The 25976-nt window shown below is 38.9% G+C and overlaps 1 protein-coding gene across 7 annotated transcripts in view; it reads right to left on the bottom strand.

Moving 5' to 3' along the window:
- The window catches only part of DCAF1 (DDB1 and CUL4 associated factor 1), an 85396-nt gene that overhangs the window by 23204 nt on the left and 36216 nt on the right, over window positions 1-25976 (bottom strand). For 5 of the 7 annotated variants that reach the window (XR_005021977.1, XM_036870435.1, XM_036870437.1 and 2 more), the window contains 17 exons: window positions 22658-22795; window positions 21136-21648; window positions 20724-20825; window positions 16594-16752; window positions 15072-15251; window positions 14377-14586; window positions 13029-13198; window positions 10139-10263; window positions 7952-9215; window positions 7169-7367; window positions 6149-6231; window positions 5515-5599; window positions 2620-2853; window positions 1958-2051; window positions 1337-1441; window positions 1043-1116; window positions 427-528 (listed from right to left, as the gene is read on the bottom strand). Coding sequence is in view for 5 of the 7 variants with exons in the window: in XM_036870435.1 (XP_036726330.1) it covers window positions 427-528; window positions 1043-1116; window positions 1337-1441; window positions 1958-2051; window positions 2620-2853; window positions 5515-5599; window positions 6149-6231; window positions 7169-7367; window positions 7952-9215; window positions 10139-10263; window positions 13029-13198; window positions 14377-14586; window positions 15072-15251; window positions 16594-16752; window positions 20724-20825; window positions 21136-21648; window positions 22658-22795 (3837 nt within the window). In the remaining 2 variants the exon portion in view is untranslated. Of the gene's footprint in view, window positions 1-426; window positions 529-1042; window positions 1117-1336; window positions 1442-1957; window positions 2052-2619; window positions 2854-5514; window positions 5600-6148; window positions 6232-7168; window positions 7368-7951; window positions 9216-10138; window positions 10264-13028; window positions 13199-14376; window positions 14587-15071; window positions 15252-16593; window positions 16753-20723; window positions 20826-21135; window positions 21649-22657; window positions 22796-25976 lie in introns of those variants that run through there. The other 2 variants (XM_036870439.1, XR_005021978.1) reach the window with 2 other exon arrangements.

Consider the following 25976-nt stretch of genomic DNA (forward strand, 5'->3'; position numbering starts at 1 on the left):
AGAGGTTAAGCCATTTCTATGATCCAGCTCAGCAGAGTGACTTTTCGGTTTTGTATTGACATTGAGAAAATGGGGGCCTGCTTATCCTGAAGCCAGACGGGGCATTGGTTTTGAGGTTGAGTACAAGGAAATCTCTAAAACAAAATCAGAGATTGCTGACCTGCAAATTAATCTGTAAATGGAACTCACAGGACTATCAGATACTCCTTAAAGTCTTGTAATAATAAAAATCTGCTTTCTTCTAATGAGTTTCAGTGATCAAGGACACATGACAGGCCTTCAGAATATGCTAACAGGTAGCAAACACCCCTATAGCAAAAATCTTAAAAAAAAAAAAAGAAAAGAAAAACCCTATAACTAAAAGCAGAAATGCATAATTTCTAATAAAGCATTATTCAGCAGAAAGAAATTTCAAAGGCCACTAACCTGGTCCTCCTCTTCATCCTCATCCTCTGCCAGACGCTGCCTGCCTACTTCATACAGCCTGCACACCGTGTCCATGTTCAGAGACTCCATGCTGCCTTGGTTCTGAAATAGAACACCCAGTCCACAAGAAGTTAGTTTTTAAAAGGCCCATATCCGCACCTCAGCTATGACTGGCACTCACACACCTTGACCCTGTAACTATCAAAGCTTCCAATACCCAAAATTCTTGAACTGATTCTGAAAATGTTATGCCTAGGACACAGAGAGGGAAAGAAAAACAGGATGAGAAGGCCTGGACAGCAAGGGAGAGACCACCATCCCTGGGAACAACACTGTTCCAAGTACGTTCTAGAGAAAGATTGACTCCTCTAAGAAAGGGATGACAGTGTGAGTCCAGGATAATAGGAGATGGGACGCTCCACAATGCTCTATATCAGGATTTCCCTACTTCTCTTATACTGTGTATCTCCCCATCAGATGAGTAGATTATCATAATCTATCACCAGAAATGCATCATCTTTAGAACACATTAACAGACAAAAATGTCTGGAGTATAAGTTGAAAATGATCTTAAATATCAGAATAAAACAGTAGGATTTCTTCTAGCTCCCTTTACCTCGATGACAGCAAGATAGCAGTCTTTGGTGTCTGTACATAGGTCAAAAATGTTCCGTTTCACATCAATGGTCGCTGGAAAACAGAATGTGACAAGACTCAGGACTAGACTACTGCTGTGATCTTAAAACCAGCCTTTCTGTTAAAGGAATTCAAGGTGACTGTTCATAAATATTTCCCTAACTCCTCTGCTTTTCAAAAGCAGAAAAATTATAATTCTCTCAGAAAATGGAGGATCTTAAATAAGGAACACCAAAACAAGACAAAATCATCAATACCTGACCTTCACACTTACCGATAGGTTTGTAATCAGTTGCATTAAATGTTCGGAAGGATGATCCAAAAGGGCTTTTCATCCTCTCTTCCATTAAGTCATCTTCATCATCTGCCTGCAACATAGCTAATTGGGACGGAAAGGGGAAATGGGAAAGGGAAGCAAAATACTATTAGAATCAGAAACATCCCCTATTCACAACTGCAGAAAATATTAATGGACAATCAAGACTTCAGAGAGTTTCCCTGTAGTAAATTCCTCTCAAAGCATCCTCCTTGCATATCCCAACAATATCCTCAACCTCTCATCTAGCTTCCAACAACTGTTACAGCTGAAAGCGTACAAAAATCACAAGACAAAAAAGGTTTTTAAGTTCATCATGATACGCATGGTAAATTACTCATGAAATTTCTTTCTGTACAAGATTTACTTGTTATCTTCAAAGCCAGTGGCCCTCCACTCTAACATTATTCTCATCAACAAATTTTGTCACCATTTGTACTATTATTTTATCTTTTATGTTACAACTTTGAAATGTTTTTCAATTCACATTTGACAGATATTTCTAAATAGGAAGTATCAAATTAAATGAGTGGGGAGAGAAGGGAGAAAGAGAATAATGAAAAGTGAAAAGTTTATTACCTCCATACATCACTGTCCCCGTGTGGTTGAACACCACGCGACACTGATCTAGAGCAGGAACTGTGTGTAAAAGATGGAAAGTACGAAGGTCCCACTAGGAGGGGAAAGGTCAAGGAAAACTATTTTCCCCAAAACTTATTTAACCTCATGAGGGAAATTCTGAAATACCACTTTCTTTTCCCCTCCTTCTAGGTATTAATGCTTTAAAAGTCAACAAGATCAAGATAAAGCAAAAGCATGTAGAATGCATATTACTGAATAATGACCCTGAAAATCTCCTATGATATCCTCATATACATAAAAACTACATGAGCTCCCTCTCTCCCAATAGTAGCACTTCTTTTTACTCTTATGTGTGATTTCTATAGAGCAAAAGTAAAATCCTTCTGAAGACAGATAAAAGTCAATCTGACACCTGGGGAAGTGGGAGGGAGTAATCTGGTCACTTCCCAATACAAAGAAAACATGCTAGTAAAAGTCAACGATAATTACCAATATCAACAAGAATCCACTAGAGATTCAATAATACTTCAAACCAAAGGAAAAAAACCAGGTTATTTACCTGTGTGGATACTTCGACCAGGTATTGGTAGAAAGATAAATAATTTCTACATTACAAACTAGGTAACAAATGGCAATTAAGACATGGGCATAAAGGATACAATCTCAGTATTAATGATGACCTCCAGCCCATTCGGATGGAAAACGCCACTGATGTTCATGTTGAACTTGTCAAACTTGTGGATGGCCTGTGCAGAGCGGACATCCCAGAGGACGCCATCATTTAAGACAAGATCATCTGTAGGATTAAAGGTGGCACAGTTCCTCTTGTAGTTGTTGGCAAGATCTGGGTTAAACAGAGTCAACAGCTTGTTGCCAGTCTGAATATCATAAATCTTTAGAGAAGAAGGGGTGGGAAGAGAAAAATCAGACGAATCCATCCACTGACAAATTCAAACAGAAGCTGCGTAAAATATCTCTCACGCTTTCCAAAGCCCATCAAAATTATAAAAGGCCTAACATTGAAAATAACTGGAAAATAGGAAGACCACACCCATACAAGCAAAGTTTATGTACTTTGGTTCCCATTCAAGGTTTGAAAAGTCTCTTTGCCACAAGTAAGAAAATAAGAAGTGAGACTGCAGTAGGGATAAGAAAACCCTCTTCTTCCCCATCCCACTTTCAAGAAACAGAAAATGTTTCTAAGACTGAAACTGAGAAACTCTCCATGTGGACTAACCAACATTACTCATAGAATACTCTTATAGGTTACTTTTTGGAGAAAGGCATCAACGAAATGCCCTTTTCTCCTTAAAATCTCTCAATATACTATCCAAAGTCTACAATGTGCAACCCATGCAGAGACCAGATCTTTCCCATCAGCTTACAGACATGCTGTAATATAGCCAATCTTTTTAAAAAATCCTCCTTTAATAGAGGAACAAATAGGGAGACACCACAAGGAAACAAACAAATCCAGATCGTGGGACAAGACAACTAGCCTGGTCTCTTCAAAAGTCAATGTCATGAAAACTGGAGAAATGGTTCTTGGCTTTAAAACATTAGTGAGACATAACAACCAAATGCAATATATGAATCTTGGCTGGATCCTGGTTCAAAAAAAAAAAAAAAAAAACATTTGAAACCAAACACATCAGGAACAATCGGGAAAACTGAGTATGGGATGGATATTAGATGATATTCAGGAATTACTATAAATTTTCTTATATTTGATAACAGAGTGATTATGTAATAAAATGTCATTATTGCTAGGATATACATGTTATAAGAGTTAGGCATAAAATGTCTGCAACTTACTTTCTATGATTCAGAAAAACACACATATTTACACAGAAAGAAACTATGGCAAAATACTAAACTGATGAATCTAGGTGGTAGTTACATGTACTACTATTTCAACTCTTCTATATATTTTAACATTTTCAAATTAAGTTTGGGAGAAACCCTCCCTTCACCACTCCATATCCCCCACCTCAAGCTACTACCCCCTCTTCTCTTTATTTTTCAGCAAAATACTTCAAAAGACTTGTCTATACTCAGTGTCTCCACTTCTCTCCTCTTCTCTCGTGAACCCACTCTAATCAGATTTTTCATCCCAGTGCACACAACTGGCTCCTGACGTGGTTAACAATGACCTCCACATGGTTAGTCAAAGGTCACTTCTCAATTCTCATTCTTTTTTTTTTTTTGGCCACGCCACACAGCTTGCAGAATCTTAGTTCCCCGACCAGTGATCGAACCCCAGCCCTCAGCAGTGAAAGCCCAGAGTCCTAACCAATGAACCGCCAGGGAATTCCCTCAATTCTCATCTTATGCAACCTATCAGCAGTTTCTGACCCAGGAGATCAATCCTTCCTCAAAAGAGTCTTCCCTTGCCTTTTAGAGCACATCTTTTTCCTGAGGTCTCCTGCTACCTAACTGGCCACACTCTTTGTTCTCCTTCCCAAGTTCCTTCTCACACGGGCAACTTCTAAATACGAGCACATGCCAGGACTCTGTCCTCACACTTCTCTTCTCTAGCCTCCTGAATGACCTCATCCAAGTTCACGGTTCATACTGTCGACAAGTGAACAACTCCCATATTTATATCTCCCACCCCAGACTTTTCTCCTGAACCCCCAATTTGTATATTCAACTGCCCATTCCCTATTTGAGTGTCTAAGAGAATCACAAACTCCATGTATCCAAAACCCCAGGGCCCAGCTGCATCAGTTCTCATTGCCTCCACCACGCCCACCTAGGCACAGCCCCACTGCAGCTCTCACATATTAGCTGGCACAACACCCTCCTAACTGGAAAGCCTCCTCTTGCTTTCTCACAGAAACCAGACTCACACTTTAGGAACTTTACATCCAGTCATGTGCTTTCTTGCTCACCCTCCAGTGTCTGCATCTCACTCAGAGGAAAAGCCAAACGTCTTAAACAACACATTGCAAGAGGCTACATGCTATGCCCCACCACTGACCTCAGCTCTTACCCCACCTTCTTCCTCCCACCTCCCAAGTAAGGGCTTTCCCCTTGCCATTCCCCATCTTAGATCACTTTTCCCCAGACATCTGCATGATGCCCACACTTCCTTCAAGACGCTGCTTAAACATTACCCAGTCAGTGACACTGATTTCCTAGATAAAAAGGGAAGTCCCCCACACCACAACCAAGCACTTCCTACCTCTTACCCTGCTTTCTTTTCCTTGGCAGCACTTACCACCTGACATACTATATATTTGCTTCTTTATTCATTGTCTCCCCAGTGAGGCTCCATAAAGGCAGGGACTTTATTTCATCTAAAACTTAGTGTTTGAAAATATCTGCTCTGCTAATGAAATAGTTCTCAAATTGTCAGATTAAGTTCTTTTCACATTTTTCCCATATAGCTCAGAATTACTTCATTACACTTCCAGATTCTATCTGGAAAGAATATCACTGAGTAATTTCTCGTCACCCACAGGACTTGAAGTCCTCACACTCAGTCCAGAAAATTTCAGTATAAACAAATAGACAAATCACTTGAAAGAAGTGGATTCTCAAGTACTTACATGGGCAATGTCTCCTTTTGTGCCTATGACCCGATCCTGAGAGTGCTTACTGAACTCAACATAGTGATCTTCTGTGAAGGAATGCCTATGAACAAACAACAGAAGTACTGATGTAACTGACCTTTGGGACATAATTATTCAACTGACTGAAAATAACGTGATCCTCAGCCTCTTGCCTGACTATACTCACCTAAGATTCTCAGCTCCCAAAGAGGAAAAAATTGTACACGTAAGATTAAAACAAAAATCCCCTCCACCAGTTTGTCCAAGCAGATCCAAAACAATTAATGGAAACTACCTGGTTAAAGAAATGGCTAACAGGGTACATGTGCCTTTGAAATATGCTCCAGCAAAGACAGCAATGTACACATGTGAACGTGAGAAAATACGCAGATGTGCCATTCTGGATTAGTGAAGGGTCTGCTGTGTGATGGGAATGTATATACCTGGTAAGAAAACCCAGGAATTAAGAAAAATAAAATCTTATTAAACATGTACCACAGATGAGGAAGAGAGAAGTCAGCAATATAACTTATAGCATTCCTCTTCTTCCCAAAAGCCTTTAAATCAAAGAATCAGATGAAGGGGATAAATTGTAAAACAGAGAGACTAGGTGATAAAAGTAGATACATACTTCATATCAAATACTGATTTCATTCCCCAAAGTGCAGACAGAGGCTGGCTCCAAGTAGCAGATGTCAGCAGCAAGGACCCGTCCTAAAAGAAGATGGGAGGCCCAAGGTGGGTAATCATGTGTTTATATAAATGCCATCTTCCATTAGCATTCTAAAATATAAAATATATTGTTGGATTATAAAGAAAACAAACTTTTAGGAACCAAGAAATGGTCAGAAGCTGCTAGGACTTAAGTAACATGTACCTCCTATGTCCTAAAAAATAACTGAATTTAAGAGAATATTAAATCCTCCTAAAATATAATAGTTCCAAGGCAGGGGGTGGGGGGATGCGACACTTGGAAAGATGTCAAAGATGGTTCCTCCTTTCTTAATATTTGGCCATATTTCTCCATCTCTCTCATCTGAAATATCAGTCAACTGGAAACAGTTGTTAGACTTCCTAGCTAAGGATTCTTAAAGGCTTTTCAAAGAGAAAGCCCAATAAAAGGTCAACCTCCTTTACTTTAAAATTAGGAAAATTATTCTTGTCATCTTAACAGTCTTGACTTTTAGAAACAGCAAAGGCATCAATTTCATCCATAGAATAGTGTTAATAAACTGTGAACTACCACTGGAATCATATGCTTGTTCTCCTAAAAATTCACAGTACTTTGAGATTTCCTTCCAACACAAAAAGAAAACTTTAGTGGTCATAGTTGATAATCTCTGTTTCCAAATGAAGCAAATTAAAAATCTGTCTATGTTCAGGTCTTAGAACAAGGGTTGGCAAACACAGGGCCAGATAGTAAATACTTTAGGTTTATGCAGGCCATATGGTCTGTGTTGCATGCAACTACAGTACTCAACTCTGTCGTGGTAGCATAGAAGTAGCCATGACAATACATAAACGTACGAGCATAGCTGTGTTCCAATAAAACTTTATGCACAAATACAGGCAACCAGTCAGACCACAAGCCCACAGTTTACCAACCTATCCTAGAAGAATGACTGAGAATAACCTAGGAAGGGACCTTTACCCTGGAAGGTTCAAGGTGTGTGATAGCTGAGTTGTGACAGTTATAGCTGGCCTCCTCCTGTCCACTAAACACATTATAGAGCTTCAATTGCCCAGTGCAGGTGCCAAGCATCAAGAACCGCTCTCGTGCTGAGAATGCACAACAGGTGAAGCCACTCTCATCCTCATTGGCTTCCCGGAACACTGAAATAGGACGGAACCTAAGCAAACAAAAGAGAATCAGAGACAAAGAACAGGCAAGGACTCAGAAAAAGAAAACTCTTGTTAGAAGGACAGAAGGAAAAACAAAGCATTTATGTTTCAAATGGGTTCTTCCAAAATATCAGTGACCTTCAGTGGTTCATCTTCATTTTAAAAGAGAGAAAATGACCTTCACTTAAAAATTTTAGCAATAACAAAAATTCCCATGTGTAAAACCTGGGATACCATGACCTTCACTTAAGATTTTTAAGGAATGAGAAGAGGAGACAACTTGGACCAGCACAAAAACAAACTTGAGAGCCTAGTTAGGGACAGATTGTTGCATGGGTTCTAGAAAACATACTAGTTATAGTAAGAACACAGTATCTTAACAACATATTGCCAATAATCACATGAGGAACCCATGGTTGACTAAAGGGGGTATAGTCACATTGCTCATGTATTCACACAGTGATAATTCCTGGTATTTCAGGCCAACAGATGGTTTTCTGGACTAATTACTTTATGCTGATATTGCCCACATACTTTGACTTAAATAGAAAAATCATTCCAATTCCCAGGAAGTGAGGTAACCTCTCCTTACCTGCTAAAGATAAGGTGCCTATCAAAGCATCCGCCATCCACCCCTCCATACTTTGGAAATGATGCCCTGCGGTTTAGCCTTGAGGTAAAGTTTATTGGCGCTTGCCGCCTCTGTTTTGGCTCAGGACATTGGTGAGGAGTAAAGAGAGAGAAAGGTGGGCAGGTGGCAACTGGGTTCTTGCAGCGAGCATGTTGCTCTCTAAGATATTCTGTGATGATACTGTCCAGCGTAGGTGGGGAAGGAAGATGTCTGTCCAACTGCTTCTTTATGGCTGGGCTTTGGCTGTAGGCGCCATGGTCCGACTTCTGCCGCAACACTCTGATTTTCCTGCCATTGCAGGGTGATGGCCTCTCTCTGATAAAACTGATCCTACCAATCAAAGGGGAGTTGCCTGCATAAGACGGGCCAGGCAGAGCTAGTGAACCCTGGGAGGCCCGTGGCTGAGGATGAGCAGTGGGGGCAGAAGGGGCAGAGGCACCCACAGCAGCATGGCTGCCCAGTCGAGTTGCAATGCCATTGGCGATGCGAGGGGTACGGGGAAGAGAAACAGGAGAAGCAGCAGCAGTGACTGGGGTGAAGGCAGAAGAATGGGAGGCAGCAGTCATGGGCAGGTCAGCCTCTTTCGTCAGCACAGTTGCTGTCTCCCCAAGCCCTTTAGAAATGAGATGGTTTCGTATCAGCAGAAGCAGCTCTTTCTCAGGAAAGGAGATCCTTGACTGGGCAACAACATCTGCTTTCTGCAGTCGTGCCAGGGACACATCAGTGCCAATGAGAAGTGGCTTTCCTGACACCCGTTCAATGAGCTCAGCAGCATACTTGCAGAACTTGACATGGTCACTGCGCTTGTCCTGCAGCACAGGCTCTTTCATCAGTTGCTGGATTTGACAGCTGCTGAAAAGGGGCAGTTTGCTGATGATCTGCCGGACAGTGCTACTGCGAGACAGGCCCACCAGGGCCTTGCAGGCCAGGGCCCGGATCTGGTCTGCATCTGTGATGGGCATCTTGATGGAGAGTAAGGACAGAAGCACCTTGATGCCATTGTTGGACTGGACCACATTCCACATCTTGGCCAGAGTGTGCTCACTGCTTTTGGGAGTCTGAGGCAGCTTTCTCCGAGGAGTTCCAGAGATAAATTTGCCAATACTAGAAATTCTGTTATCCGGGCCACACACACAATTGATGATAATCTGAAGTGCTGACTTCTGAATTTCAGCATCATGAATAAAGAACTCACCCTCAGCCACTCCCAAAATAATGCTGATACCTATTGGGGAAAAAATAAACATTTTATATTATTTCTCATAAAACTAATGGCCAACTTCAACGGTTATTCCAGAGTCAGAATTTAGAGTTCTATTCATTTTGTTCCACTTTAAAGAAAACTACACTTTTTAAAAAAAAAGTATAAGCAATAGTTTGTATAAAATGCAATCAGTTCTACTACAATGCATCTTTATGACATAATACCTTGTATGCAGTTGTTAAATAGGGGAATGACGTCAGTATTATGTGGAAGTCACCCAGGGTCATGTACAAACTTTCCTGGGTAAGTAGAGCAAAAATAGTGGGAATAAATAAAAACCTTCAGCAGGAAAGGAAAAAGCCCTCAGCCTGGCTGCTATAGTGGCAGCAAGGTAAAAACAAGTGGCTATGCCTTGGGCTTTCTCCCCAGAGTGGTGCACCCCAGGTCCCACAGCCAGTCGCACAACTTGCCATGCTCACCTTAGCAGCAGCCCTCATCAGCCCTGCTCTTAATAAAGGGTATTTTCAAACAAAGTGTATTTTCCTTTTGTTTTTGTGTATAATAGCTTCTATCCATTCTGCACTGCTTGCCAATTACTATTTTTGTTAGGGCTCAGATTACAAAGTTGCTTAATTTTTTTACTGTCTGCCCCAATCTATTTTTCTCATAAATTCTATTTTTAGCACAACACTCTGCAGAGTACAAGGTTTTCAGGAATGCACATGTACAATTATAGAGGAAATGCCTATACCATCCAGAAAACCTGAATTCACTACCATGACTCCCTTATATGAAACTAATGGCATGACTTATAAGACTTACAAGGTACCCTCCTCTACTACCTTCTGTTCTAATACTGTAAAATTAGGTCAGGTAAGTAACAACCAGAATGGCAAAGGAAAACAAAGACCACGTAATAACAAAAATGGCAAGCTACAACCTACCTACAGTGGAGACGGTGGAGCCAGCCTCATCCAGCACATCCACTGATTCTGCCAACTGGAGCTGAATTTTTGGCACAACAGTGAGAATAGCCAAAACATCCAAAGCAAAGCGCACGGTGTCATTCCTGGACAGGAAGAAGAATTAGTCAAAGGGAAACTAGGATACAGCCACAAGAAACAACAACAGCTAAAAGAGAGAGACAATGGATCAGAACTACTACTGATGTAGTAGGGACTATGGCTCCGTCCCTAGCCATGGCATCAGGAAGGGCCTGTAAGTCACCACAACTTTAATTTCAAAAAACACGGGGACGGAATTTTCACCTATCAGACTGCTAAGATTAAAAACAAGGGATAATCCCCAATGCTGATGAAGATGTACAGAGACAAACGCTCTCAAACTTTTGGTGGGAGTAGAAATAAGGATGCTCTTTTCAGAAAATAATTTGGAAATATGAAACAAAGTTCTTAAAACGTTCATAACCTTTGGCCCAGGAATTTCACCTCTAGGAATCTGTCCTAAGGAAATAATCAGAAGTATTCAATACAAACAAGTATTTATGTATTAAGATCTCCATTAACACATCATGGACAGCAAAAGAATTAAGAAAACTTACACAGACAAAAGGAATATATGTGTTAAATTATGGTACTCTCATATGATGAACTACTTTGCAGCTACTGACAATTATTTTCAAAGAACTCTAAAGGACAAATGAAAAGGCTCAAAATACAACATTAATGAAATAGAAAACTAAGATATAAAATTTTAAATCTGACAATACCAAGTATTGGCAAGAAGGTATAAAAATGAAAACTCCCATAGACTGCTGTGGGAGAAGAAAATAGTATGAGCATTTTCCAAGCAACTTGGCAACATCCACTATAGATGAAATGAAGACACACTAGAACCCAGGTTACACACATCATATCCTCAAGAGAGACTCCAAAAAGAGGTTTGTGGTACCATTCATTTAACAGGAAAAAAAGAAACAAAAGACACTAAATGTTCATCAATAGGAGAATAAACTACAGTACAGAAATACAAGAGTTCAAATAAATATCAACACATAAATCTCAAACACGTAAGCGTGGCTGTATACCTGAAACTTATATTTAAAAAGTAAATAAATAAAAATAAGGGTGAAAAAAGCAAGCTGCAAAAGACATATATAGGATAATACTTTATATAACTTTAAAACATACAAAAGTAATATATTATTGTTTACACACCCACACATATGTATAGCATAAAAAAATGAATGGAGAGAATGCACACCAAGTTCAGAAGACTGGTCACTCTCAGGAGGCAGAAAATGGAAAGGAACTGAAAAAGAAGCAAATACAGCAAATGCCAACCCTGGTTATGGAGTAGTTGTTATATTATTCTCTGTATCTTTATGTATTTTGAGATATTTCATTTAAAAGATGAGTTTGATTAAATACTATAATCTCAATTATGTATATTTACATACATTATGGAAAAAAGACTAAAGAAATTAACAGTGGCTAAGAATAATTTTCATTTCTAAAGTTTTATATATTCTAAGCAAAAACAAGTATTTAATTTTATTTTTAAAGTTAAGCTTTTAAAGGACATATTTATATTTTCTTATGTAATCAAATATGAATTTACCACTCAAAAAATGTATTTATAACCTTCCTCATTATCTTCTGAGTTTCCATCATCTTTAAAGCAATGTTCTCCAAGTAAATATAATAACCTACTTTAAAACAGTGGTTCTTGAAGTGTGGTTAGGGGACCCTAGGAGCCTCTGAGACTCTTTCAAAAGGTACTGAGATATAAAAACTATTTTTATAATAACACTAAGATGTTATTTTCCTTCCTCACTCTCATTCTTTCAAGAGTGTATAGTAGAGCTTTCCAGAGGCTTGTCATGTGTGATGTCACAAAAGATTGAATATAGAAGCAGATATGAGATATTAAACCAGACATTTTAAAAACTTGCTGAAATCACCTGGTTTTATTTTGGAAACTTTTCATAAAAAATGCTAAAAAAGCAATGGGTTCAGATTATTTTTAAATAAATAAATATTTTTATATTTTCTCAGTTTTAATTTCCAATATGTTAAATATCAATAGATGTAAAAACAAAAGCTTTTTGGGGTTCTAATAATTTTTAATACAGTAAAGGGATCTTGAGACCAAAAAGTTTGAAAATGGCCACTCCAAAAGTATTCCTCTAGATTTAATTATCCTGGGATTTAGCAAACAAGCTATATGCACCCTAAATAAGCACCTCTTGTCTTTATGGCAGTGGGTGGATAGGGAAAGGAGGTCAAGAACCACTGTTTATAAATTTTGTTACTATCTTCCCTTCAGACTCCACCTTTTCCAAAATATAGTTTTAATTCTTTTTATATCATCCTCAAATAGAACCTACCCAACCTCCTGATTCCATTACCTGTTTTTCCCTGAGCCTTGTCCCACTTTGCTCTGTTTTCAACTGAATGGTGAAAATCATAACAAGAGCAAAAAATACAGTTTTATGTGAAGGTAAGATAAATATTATATATGGTTGTCAAGCAATAGAGAGAGATTTAAAGTCTAAGTACCAAAGAATACTGGATTCCAGTGTCCAGACAGGACTTCAACCCCACCTCTGCAGCTGTAGCCATGTAGATTATGTAACTTCTGTAAGAGTACAGATAATGATCCTTGCCTATTTTGCAGTATTTATAATCACCATGACCAAGCACTCTATAAATTTAAAATGATATTATCATGCTTAATTATCATGCTTAATCTAGTTTCTCAGATTCAAGTCCAAAATTTCAATTCAATTCAACAAATGTTTGTTAAGCATACACTATGTCAAAACCAACATTAACTTTAGCAAAAAGCAGACTCTTAACTTCATGGTCCCACCTTGCATAATAGGTCTTCCAATTACAAGCAATAGAAATAAGCTGCAACAAGAGTTGGACACAAGAAAGTTTGAGGAAGACTTCAGCTGGCTCCCAATATAGCTGCGCTGGGCCATATTCTATCAAAAACTCCATCATTTCCACAATCTGTTCATGAGTATATGAACATGCCTAAAAGGAGAGATACATATTATTATTATTTTTTAATTAATTAATTTATTTTTGGCTGCATTGGGTCTTTGTTGCTGCGCGAGGGCTTTCTCTAGTTGCGGTGAGTGGGGGCTACTCTTCGTTGTGGTGCACAGGTTTCTCATTGCAGTGGCTTCTCTTGTTGCAGAGCATGGGCTCTACGCTCGTGCGCTCAGTAGTTGTGACTTGCAGCCTCAGTAGTTGTGGCACACGGGCTTAGCTGCTCTGCGGCATGTGGGATCTTCCCAGACCAGGGCTCGAACCCGTGTCCCCTGCATTGGCAGGCAGCTTCTTAACCACTGCACCACCAGGGAAGCCCAGAGATACATATTATTAAATAACTCAATCTGCCTGCTATCTTCTCCAGCAGAGCTCAGTGGTCAACAGATTTTAATAATAAAGCTAAGTAATAATAGCTTTCAAATCCCACACTTCTTGAGTCCACAGCCCACATGTGAAACAATGAATATATATAAATGATGTTTAATCTTTTATTTATAACTAGACTCATAATACATTTTGCCCAAAAAGGTAGCAAAATGTTCAAATCACTGGTGCATATATTTCACAGCTTAAAAAGAAAAAGAAGCACCACGTAAAATAATTGGTTTCTTTTCAATCTGTGATTTTTAAAACACGCAGATACTAATCTTTGTTCCAAAACATACTAAGTTCAAAAATGACAGTGAAGTGGAATTATAGATGCACCCTTTCAGAAAAAAATTCCACACAGAAGAAGGTAGAATATCTAGTACTTTCCATAAAAGAAAGCCCTTTTACAGACATCTCAGTTCATCTTTTAGTTCTAGTATCCCAGAAATAGAAACTTACAACTGGGAGCAAAATAAGTCCTCGATATATCCATTTTCTTTTTTCTTGTTTTTTTGTGGGTTTTTTTGGCCACACCGTGTGACTTGCAGGATCTTAGTTCCCCAACCAGCGATCAAACCCAAGCCACTGCAGCGAAAATGTTAAGTCCTACCACTGGACCACCAGGGAATTCCCTACATCCATTTTCAAGTATTCTGCCTCCACACAGTGCAAGTATAATCCAACAATGTACATCCCACGTGGACTCCACTGATATGAATGTGCATTTCAGGCCCAAGATGCTACAGACAGTGCTAACAACGTTTCCTTTTTAGACAAGGTCCTCTCACCTTGTACGGGGGTTGAGGATGAACAAGAATGCCACCCTCAGTCCTCTGAAGTGACTGCTTCACTTGTTCCAATTTAATGGCCAGGTGAGCCTCAAAGTACTTGCGCAAGGCCATGCAGGTATGTTTCCCAGTTTGGCGGCTAGCAAATATTTCATCATCACTCAGAAGAGCACCCTGATCTTCCAAATTTAGAATCTCCAAAGTACTGATCTATTAAGAAAGAGGCAAAAGAATGGGGCAAAAGAGGAGGAAGAACAAAGAGGAAGAGAAAAGTAAAAGGAGAGGAGAAAGACTTCAATCAACTTTTGTGCTCATGAAGATTGACAAACATCAAAGTACATCTGTCCATACAACATGCTAAGAGTAGCCATATGAAAGCAAAACATTAAACCTATATTGAAAAATTACATAGTTTTCAATCATGTTGAAAGACAGAGAGGCACAAAACTGTTGCTTTTTAGAAGGATCAAGCAATTCCCCCTGTAAGATTACTATATTCAAGGCAAGTTTACAGTGGTATAGTCCTCTTAAGAGGAAAAGAAACTTGTAAATGAAGGAGGAAAAAAGACTTCATCCATAAAAATGATAGCAAAATTCCTCCAGTCAGAAGCTTCCTCTCTTCAATGCCACTGAAGGGCAGCCCAGACAAGCAGGACCCCCGCTCCTCACAAAGAGAAGCCACTGAAGAACCTCACCAAGTTCACCAGACGACGAAGACCATCATAGCGGTCAAAGAGTTCCAATACAGCCCGGAAGGAGAAGCAGATTGAGAAAAACATGGTAGCATGGCAGCATCCTGAAGCATGAGAACATTCCATTAACCACAGTGTGTAGTTCACCACATCAGACAGAACGTTGTGGGGATGCATGCAAACCTGCAAAAAATAAAAATAAAACGTAATTTTTAAAAATTTGGCGGAAAGGAACCTTCACAAAAGGGAAGAAAAATTCACAGTGTAGATAGACATCTTTGCAAAATACAATAATCACTCCTGGGCAAGTCATTCTGAGTTTAAAGCTTAAGTTACAGATGAAATTTTATAACAATCTATTCCAAGCCTGAAAACAACCTAAATTTAGAGAAATATTTAAATTCCACCTAAACATACTGAGTGCTAAATTCTGCAAATATTTATATCCTTTAATGCTCACAACGCTCTGTTACACAGATATTAGTAGTCCCACCTAACAGATGAAGAAGTGGCTCAGAGACATAAGGGACTTCCCCAGCCTGATAAAAGTGACTGAGCCTTCTGATACTAAAGTCTACAAGTTTAATATCCATTCACTCACTGATTCGTTCACACACATTTTGTTGTCTCCTGTAAGTCAGACAATGAATTCTGAAGCATTACCCAGGTTTGTTTGATACTTTCTTATCTTAACCACAATTAATTTTGTACAAACACACACAGATTAGGTTACTACTCTCAAAAGATTACATATCCTTGCATAATGCTGAATCTTAAGGAGTAAAAAAATTAAAATCAAAATATTACCCTAATAGTAAATATGCAAAGATGAATAAAGACACCACCCAAGAAGAATTTACCAACTTCACTCTACCAGAAAAGCCACACCACATAGAATATTAGAAAAATATTCCAGGCATAGATATGACAAGAGCTTCCCTAGTGGTGTCCAGGGACCCATTTCTTTTCAAATGTACAACCCACTTACACTTTTTTAAAAAATCACTAAATAAAAAGTCTTAGCTGGAAAAAACAGAAAAACCAGAGGGGGTACTTCTGGAGCCCTGAGAACAACTGGAATGATTTTACTGTCTCTACCACGAACTATTTGTTAACATACACAAAGCATCATCTGTTGTTTTTATAATAGACTGACTCAAAAATGCAAAATATAACTCCACTGAGGGACATCTGAGAAGAGCCTGAAAATAATTCTAATGCAGTAAAAATGGCAAAAACTAAAAAAAAGTTCTGTGACCCCAATCCATCTTGGGTTTTTTGTTGGTTTTTTTTCTTTCAGAGAGTCAGGAAAAAAAGGACTACAAAATTTTACATTTTGGACCTTTTCTAAAGAATTTTACATTTTTAGAATGCTCTGTAAAGATCAGACATTCATGCTCCTTGCTTCTTTCATTAAAACCTAATCCACCTATTCATTTTTTCTTATCCAAAAGTTTTCCTGTGAATGTACCAGAATATTCCCCACCTTATCCCATTCCCATACATCTGAATGGACTGGACTTACTCTTTCCATGGCATCCTGGTTGTAGGACAGGTAATACAAGCACATGGATACACCAGTTGCAGCCATAGAAGGACGAGGAATTTCCAGTAATTTCTGTACTCCACCATGTGCAACAAATTCTGTGGCAAACTTGTTATGGAGCAGGAGAGATGCTAGGTGCTAAACAAAGAGGACACACATCACCGTGGAACAATCTAGAACAAATATCTCTTCACAGAACAATCTAGAACAAATATCTCTTCACAGTTGCTAAACACAAAGACTCCTCTGAAGCAGACAACCACTCCCTCAAAACAGAAGTAAAACCAATACTGCTTAAGGGAAACAAAAAAACAAAACAAAACAAACAAAAAAACTCTAGGATTCCATAATATTCCCTCCTAATACCAAAGGTTTTCATGAAGGTGAAAAACAAGAAATGAAGAATATTGCTGTACATAATGACATATCCTACACCATTTTATTATTACATAGCTTCCCTAAAGGATTTTTGTTACCCTTCCCATTTTAATCCTTTTAACATCATCAGCTCTATGTTTTAGCTTTGGCTCAGTCACTGACTCATCATCTAATAAAATCCAAAACTCTGCTTTCTTTTAAATTGATCCTCAATACATCCCCAAAGAAAAGTCTTCAGCAAATTATCAAAATTAGTAAATTTTTAGAACTAATCGGAATGCACTTTAAATAGACCTTTATTAATGAACTATTTTATTAAGTCTCTATTAGACAGGCCTTTGTTATCAAGTTTTGTCAACTTGCTGTTCAATTCTTACTAGCCTCTCTGGGTGGACCTGATCTTCTGGGCAATTTTTTTTTTTTTTAAAGAAATTCACGTTCTTATTTATTTATTTATTTTATTGATTGATTGATTGATTGCTGTGTTGGGTCTTCGTTTCTGTGCGAGGGCTTTCTCTAGTTGTGGCAAGCGGGGACCACTCTTCATCGCGTTGCGCAGGCCTCTCACTGTCGCGGCTCTCTTGTTGCGGAGCACAGGCTCCAGATGCGCAGGCTCAGTAATTGTGGCTCACGGGCCCAGTTGCTCCGTGGCATGTGGGATCTTCCCAGACCAGGGCTCGAACCCGTGTCCCCTGCATTGGCAGGCAGATTCTCAACCACTGCGCCACCAGGGAAGCCCCTTCTGGGCAATTTTAAGGGCAGGGAGTGCAATGCAAGCAGCAGGCTACTCAATGACTTTGAACCCAGGCCAATGTGGATGGGGCCTCAGGAGAACTGGAGCCTCCTGTTTCTGTTGGCCTCCTGTTTCTCATGTCAAGGTGTCTTCTGGGTGTGATACAGGCAGTAGGTACAGACAACACAGATTTGTAATTACATGATTTGATACCTGTATAAATTTCACCAAGGTCAATGGCAAAAACAACATGTATGTACCCTCTTCAGAAGTCCTCTTAACACACAGACTCAGACTAATCCTTATATATAATTCAAATCCCTTCCCTCTTTACTTGGCTGATACACAAACCTCTACCACATTCCCACCAAGTCTTTCCCCAAGAAACAACTAAACCATGTATGGTTCCCTCCCCAATACTTAGGCCACTGCACGCGCTTTTTCCAATAATGTCACTACCATAAAGTGGCAGTTCCACTGCCAGAATCAGTAGGTAGGGAAACAGAGAACAAACAGGCTCAATCTTTACCAAGAACCTTAATTCTACTTGGCTCAACATGGCCCATAACCTGGCTCACCTCACTCATGTGCGCAAAGATTCTATTTTCTCTCCTTGTATTAATGTACCTCCATATAAGGTTCTAGTTCTTAATTTACTATTTTAACCCATTTTGTTTCTATTGATCTATAAGATCTTACAGAAAAACCAGAACTTTTTGGCCAACCCAATACTAACTTCAACACCTGTTCCTTCTACACAACTGAGACTTCTTTTTGAACAAAACAGTACACATAACTTTCTATACTTTTTATTTCCCTATAAGAAGGATCTCTTGTCTGATTTTTCCCTGTTCATCCTTATTTCATTTTCTTTAATCCCTTATATGAGTTTGCACAGAAAACAGTTGAATAATGACACCCATTACAGTTCCTCATACAAAGACCTACAGAAATAGCAACTGCCCAAATCCCTTCTTCCACTATTTCCTTTTCAGGACAGGATGCTGCATCTGAAAGCAATAACTTTGGGTCACTGGAGACAACTCTGACCTCCAGCTTCATCCCACTGTTCAAAGCAGAATCATGAGTTTACACACTTTACACACACACACACACACACACACACACTGCATCCCATACATAGGAATACATGTTACTCCAACTTATGTCTGACCCCCTCCAAACTTAAAATTTCTGGGGTCTGAAAGGCAAATTTCCTCATTTCTATTTAATTTCAATATACTCTGGAACTGTGCTATCCAATGCACTAGTCCCTGGCCACATATGGCTAATTTAATTAAAATTTAGTTAAAAATTCAATGCCTCAGAGGCACTAGCTACATTTTAAGTGCTCATATATGGCTAGTAGCCACTGTTTTGAACAGCACAGACAAAGAACATTTCCATCGTCACAGAAAGTTCTATTGGACAGCGTGGCTCTGGAATATCAGGAATGAAATTGTAACTTTGAACAGCCAGTGAGAACATTATCTCTTTTTCAGAGGTCTTGTCTAGAAGCTACTATTTCTCAAGGGCAACAGACCATTCCTTCCTTTGTGCCCCATACTTTTTTCGCAACATCTATAATATCTAAAAGAAATCATAGGCTTACATGCCTGTCTCTCTTAACCAAACAATAAACAGCAGAGACTTAATTTGTCTAATATTGTAAACATCACAGAATAGTACTGTGTTTAGTTACCTGTTGGGTAGAACTATAATAGCCACAAAATTATTCATTCCACTTAACCTCTCTCCCTTCAGATTACCTTAATTATCATGAAAAGGTATGGATTTGGTGGGCTAGACATACTTGCCCTCTTACATTTAGCCCCTTTGCAACCTAGAAAATCATTTACCTTTACTGAATTTGAGTATGCCTCTATTTCTTTACTCATTTTCTGGTTTATATTTTGTTCACTCTAAATAATCTAATATCATACAATATGTATATAGTTAATAATTGAGAAGAAGTGTTGTTAGCTGACAGAATACTTAAAAGGTAGTATGACCTAAGGTACTATACACTTAATTTCTCCTCCTATCCAGTAACAATAACTGAGGCCACTCTCAGGTCTAGATCCACTTTCTCCCTTAACATTCAATCCTCTAGGACTGACCCCTGAATTTCTGTGGAGGCACTTGGTAAGCCTTATTTCTTCTATCTAAAAAAGAAATTTTCATTTGTCACAATTGACACATCTGGCAATAGAAACACCCTGGGGACTTCCCTGGTGGCAGAGTGGTTAAGAATCTGCCTGCTGGGACTTCCCTGGTGGCGCAGTGGTTAAGAATCCGCCTGCCAATGCAGGGGACACAGGTTCGATCCCTATTCCAGGAAGATCCCACATGCCACGGAGCAACTAAGCTCGTGTGCCCCAACTACTGAGCCCGCGTGCCACAACTACTGAAGCCCATGCACCTAGAGCCCATGCTCCACAACGAGAAGCCACCACAAGAAGCCCACGCGCTGCAACGAAGAGTAGCCCCCACTCACCGCAACTAGAGAAAGCCCGCATGCAGCAACGAAGACCCAGCGCAGCCAAAAATTAATTAATTTAAAAAACAAAAACAAAAAGAATACACCTACCAATGCAGGGGACACGGGTTCTATTCCTGGTCCGGGAAGATCCTACATGCCACGGAGCAACTAAGCTCACGCACCACAACTACTGAGCATGCACTCTAGAGCCCGCGAGCCACAACTTCTGAAGCCTGTGCGCCTAGTGCCTGTGCTCCACAACAAGAGAAGCCACCACAATGAGAAGCCCATGCACCGCAACGGAGAGTAGCCCCCACTCGCTGCAACTAGAGAAAGCCCGCATGCAGCAACAAAGACCAAATGCAGCCAAAAACAAATAAATAAATAAAATAAATTTATTAAAAAAAAAAAACCACCACCCTGAACAATAAAATCCAGAGATGCTACATACCAAAACATATAGGCACATCCATGTCAATAAAATGCTCAGTGACCTAATATTTTTAAGAACTTTACCTTGAGTGCCTCAAATGTAAGTAGGACATCATTAGTCTGTTTCAAGTCAATATAGAACATCATCAAATCCCGTGATCCAAGTTGCATGAATATGGGAAGTAACTGAAATCAACACCAAAAACAAGTCTTAACATTTGAATTTATTTTCACATATTTCCTATTCCTTTATGAGGAGAGAAGATTAAAGAAATGAGGTGCCTCTTCCCCCCCTTTATGAAGATAAACATACAAACACACTTTGATCAAAAAGGCCTTATCAGGAGTGACCTCCATAAGACTTTACCAGTTTGAGGCAAAGACTTTTCTGTATTAGAGTAAAAACACATCAATGTATAAAATGACACCACAAAATATCCCAGAAATAAACACAGTGGTCCCAAAATGTGAACACTACTCTTCCCAATAAGCTTACCTCCTGATATTCTCCTAAAGGGGTCAGATACTGGAGAATAAGTCGCTGCTCGATAGCAGGAGTCATAGGATAAAGGGTATAATTGGTGCCAATCACCCAGGGGGACATTTCTGACCAGCTGCTGTTAGACAGCTCAACAAACATGCGATCTGGATCAGATGATGAGAAACCCAACTTTTGCTTGGCTTTCCTAAAGCTCTCTCTGTCACCCTGTTTTGCTGACTTGTTTTTCCTCAATCCTCCTTCCTCAGGTTTAGTTGCTGAGTTCACTCTGCTACTGGTCTTGTGGCCTGAATCAAGATGAAAGGAGATCTCCATGTCTCCAGAAGCTTCCTCTTGTTCGCCATCCACTACATCTACAGCCATGTCGCCATAGTCCATATCCACAGCTTCTTCATCCAGAGGCAAAAGGGGTTCAGAGGAGAGCTTTCGTGGGCTAGGACGCTTGCTTTCTTGCCTCAAAGCTACTTCCTGAAGCTGTAGCTCCCTCAGTCTTCGAAGTACTATTGCCACCTATCAACAGATATTGGAATAAAAGGGGTTGTCTCTTCTGCATCTTAATTTAAATGATTCAAATAATTCTTACTTCCACTTAAGGATACTCATGCAATTATCTCAATGCCTGGTAATAGTAAAGATTTGATAAATATGTTGACTTGATTCCTACAGCTTGATGAAATAAATAATGGCTAAAAGTCTCATTCCCCATAAAATTTCCCAGAGAACCCAAACCAGAAGATTTGCACATAAAACACCTAATTCACAACATATCTGGCTGGATCAAGCTGGGGTGGACCATCACACCTGAAGAGGCAGACACTAGACATATTCACAATTTTTAAAAAGTGTCTTTGAAAATCAAACATGAAGGTTTCTGAAACTTTTATCTGCCATAAGTTGTATTGTTAAATATTGTCATCCACATTATACATAATTACATAATCTAATTTTCAAGTTCACCACTTATGTTTTACCTTTTCCTTTAAGTACTCATTTTTTGGGCCAATCCTAAACTGTAGTATTATGCTTAGCTTTAAAAAGAGAGAGTGATTAGGTCTGCAATTTATTTTAATCTGCATTAAAAAAAAAAAAGAATGGTGGATGGATATAAAGAGGGGTGAATGGATGAATGGGTATGTCATGAATATAAGTTTAGTAAAATATTCACAACAATGTAAGTGGTGTGTATACAGGTGTTCACTGTAAAATTATATTTTGCTATACGTTTGAAATTTTTCATAATCCAGATGTTGGGAAGGGAAAGGGAATAGTATTATTTATCTGGTACAAAATATCATGATCCTTGACAACATGAAAAACAGCTATTTTCTAGTAAAAAAAAAAAAAAAAAAAAGGACCAATCAAAACTCTTATGAAAATTAGTCTTGAAATACTGAAATTATAGCTATACTCTAGTACAAGGTAACAAATAAGATCTACCTATTCAAGTTCAGTAGCAAGAAAGAACGAGTGAATACACTGCTATCTTATGCAAAAAAAATCATTCTAACATGGTCCTTACCAGCTGTGAATTTTCATCCCTGTAGTTGGCAGCAATGTCTTGATTTTCCATAGCACCTCCTAACAGACCAGTAGAATATGTCCTCAGTGGCTGATCAGCCCCTTGGGCCCATTTGAAAAGATTCTCAACAATTCCTTCCTATAGTAAAGGAAATGAAATAGCACAATTCAGGAAAAAAAAAATCATAACTAAAGATATAAGCAAAGACTTCAGTCTTGTAAAAAAAATTTTTTAATAAAACATTTCAAAATTGCTCATAAGTTTAAAAAATCCAAGTGAACTCAATGTACAATAGTAGGTGGTTTAGTTAAAATATCTGTGCACTGTGAAACAAAATCCTATTTATCCACTAAAACTCAAGCTAAAGATCAACAATCACATAATGTAGTCCTACTTTAGCTGTTAAGACCCAAAAGGTTCCATGACCAAGTGGGGAGCCTTAAAAATTCTATATCTCTCTTTGAAGTTCACAATGCACAATTAACATTATCATTAACAGTCCACAGAAAATGAAAATCACCTCTGTGATTTACCACCGAGTTTAAGAAACAGAAACCTCCCATGTGTCCCCCCCTCCTTATACCACCTGCCTCCTCCCTCCCCCAAAGGGTATCTGCATTACTAAATTTTAATAATTTTCTTGTAAGGCTTTTGTTAAACGTTATATGCTTTGAACTGTATAAATTGTGTGGTGCCATGTGTATTTTTCTGCAACTTGTTTCTTTTACACATCATGTTTTTTACATTCATCTATATGGTTACATGTAATTGTCACAAATAGCACTCAATATAAGACAGGCTTTACACATAACATTTAATCCTCATATCAACCCTATATGATTAGGTAAGTTCTATATTTACAGAAGAGAATACTGTCACAATGAGGTTTAAGTAACTTACCAAAAGTCACAAAACTAGTAAGTGGCAAAGCTGGGATCTCATCCTAGGCAGTGTACCTCCAAATGCTCTTCATCTCCATATTCTGCTGCTGCTATTCTGTTGGCTTAACCATACCTATTTTTGTGCAAGCATGTCCCTAGAGTAGACACCTAGGAACAGTACTAAGTCACAGGTGTGTTTCCTCAACTTTACTAGAGGAGGCCAAACTATTTTCCAAAATGACAATTCACATTTCCTACAGCGAATAGTTCTTTTTTCCTACATCTTTACCAACATCTGGCTACTATCAGACTTTTAATTTTTTGCACTCTGGTGGGTATAAAAAATTAACATTTCATTTAACTTGAATTTTCTCATTTACTAATGAAGTGCAGCATTTTTTTTCATGCCTTCTAACCATTCATACTTCTACTTTCTGTGAAATACTCATGTCTTTTACCAGTGTTTCATGATAAGCACAAGTTCTTAATTTTTATATAATCATACTTAGCAATATTTTCTTTTAAACGTGTGCACTTTATATCTTAAGAAACTCTTCCCTAGGGTCATGGTGTCATTCTCCTATATATTTTCAAGTTTTAAAGTTTTTTTTAAAAAAATTAACACTCTGAAAACACATTTTGAGAAATTTTGTTTTAAAATACTTATTGAGGGGCTTCCCTGGTGGTGCAGTGGTTAAGAATCCGCCTGCCAATGCAGGGACACAGGTTCAATCCCTGGTCCGGGAAGATCCCACATGCTGCGGAGCAACTAAGCCCCTTGCGCCACAACTACTAAGCCTGTGCTCTAGAGCCCGTGTGCCACAACTACTGAAGCCCGTGCACCTAGAGCCCGTGCTCTGCAACAAGAGAAGCCATGACAATGAGAAGCCCGCGCACAGCAATGAAGAGTAGCCCCCGCTCGCAGCAACTAGAGAAAGCCCACGCACAGCAACGAACACCCAGCACAACCCAAAAAAATTAATTAATTTAAAATAATAATAATAAAATAAAATACTTATTGATATGAAAATATACGTACCATCAATATTAAGTCTATCATCCTCCCCTATTTCCAAACAGTATAAGAAACTTGAAACACTAACTTCAACTATTCCCTTCCATCTACATGTTACCCAGAATTTCTGTTTGCCCTTTTGCCCTCCAAAATTGTTTATTTTGGTCAATATTTCTAGGTTTACAGAAGTTCTCCGAAGACATTTTCTACTATTATCTGGCCTCTACTGATGCTGTGGCAAAGCATGCTATGTTAATCTGCAGGAAACTTTTTTACTCTAGTTGCTTTTTATTACTATTTTTTTGAGTGGTTTTGTTTATTCATTCATTCGTTCATTCATTTAGGCTGCGTTGGGTCTTCGTTGCTGCACGCAGGCTTTCTCTAGTTGCGGCAAGCTGGGGCTACTCTTCATTTTGCGGTGCACGGGCTTCTCACTGTGGTGGCTTCTCTTGTTGTGGAGCATGGGCTCTAGGCACGGGGCTTCAGTAGTTGTGGCACACGGGCTCAGTAGTTGTGGCTTGCAGGCTCTAGAGCGCAGGCTCAGCAGTTGTGGCACACAGGCTCAGTTGCTCCGTGGCATGTGGGATCTTCCCGGACCAGGGCTCGAACCCATGTCCCCTGCATTAGCAGGCGGATTCTTGACCACTGCGCCACCAGGGAAGTCCCATTCTAGTTGCTTTTAAAATCTTTTTGTCTTTGGTATTCTTCATTGGGCTTCCTGAATCTGAGTGGTCATGTCTTTCATTTATTTGTAAGATCCTAGCCTCATCTCTCTGAATACTACCTTTCTATTTTCTTTTTCTTTTATATACATGTGTGTGTGTATATATATACACATACACATTTTTTTCTTTTTTGGCCACATCGCATGCCATGCAGGATCCTAGTTCCCTGACCAGGGGTTGAACCTGCACCCCTTGCAGTGGAAGCACAGAATGTTAACCACTGGACCACCAGGGAAGTCCCTTCTATTCTCTTTTATTGAAACTCCTTTTAGATACATTTAAAAATTTCTAATTCTAGTCTTATTTCTAAGAGCTTCATTATTGATTATCCTGTCAGATATTCCAGTTTATTAATTCTATCTTTAGCTGTGTCTAAATTTCACTCTACCTCATCTATTAAGTTTTAAAATTCAATAACTGTAATTTTTATTTCCAGTAGTTCCTTTGTTCATTTTCCAAATGGCCATTTTTTTCATAGTCTTAGACTTTTCTTGGAGTTCTGATTCTTTCTTTTACATTCATAACTTTTAACCATTTTAACCATTTTTCAGTGTGCAATTTGGTGGGATTCAGTACATTCACAATGTTGTATAACCATCAACACTATCTATTTCCAGAATTTCATTATCCTAAACAGAAACTCTTTACCCCAACTTTCAATAATGGATAGAACAACCGAAAAGAAAATCAATAAGGAA

This window comes from Balaenoptera musculus, chromosome 11 (assembly GCF_009873245.2).
Source record: "Balaenoptera musculus isolate JJ_BM4_2016_0621 chromosome 11, mBalMus1.pri.v3, whole genome shotgun sequence".
NCBI lineage: Eukaryota > Metazoa > Chordata > Mammalia > Artiodactyla > Balaenopteridae > Balaenoptera > Balaenoptera musculus.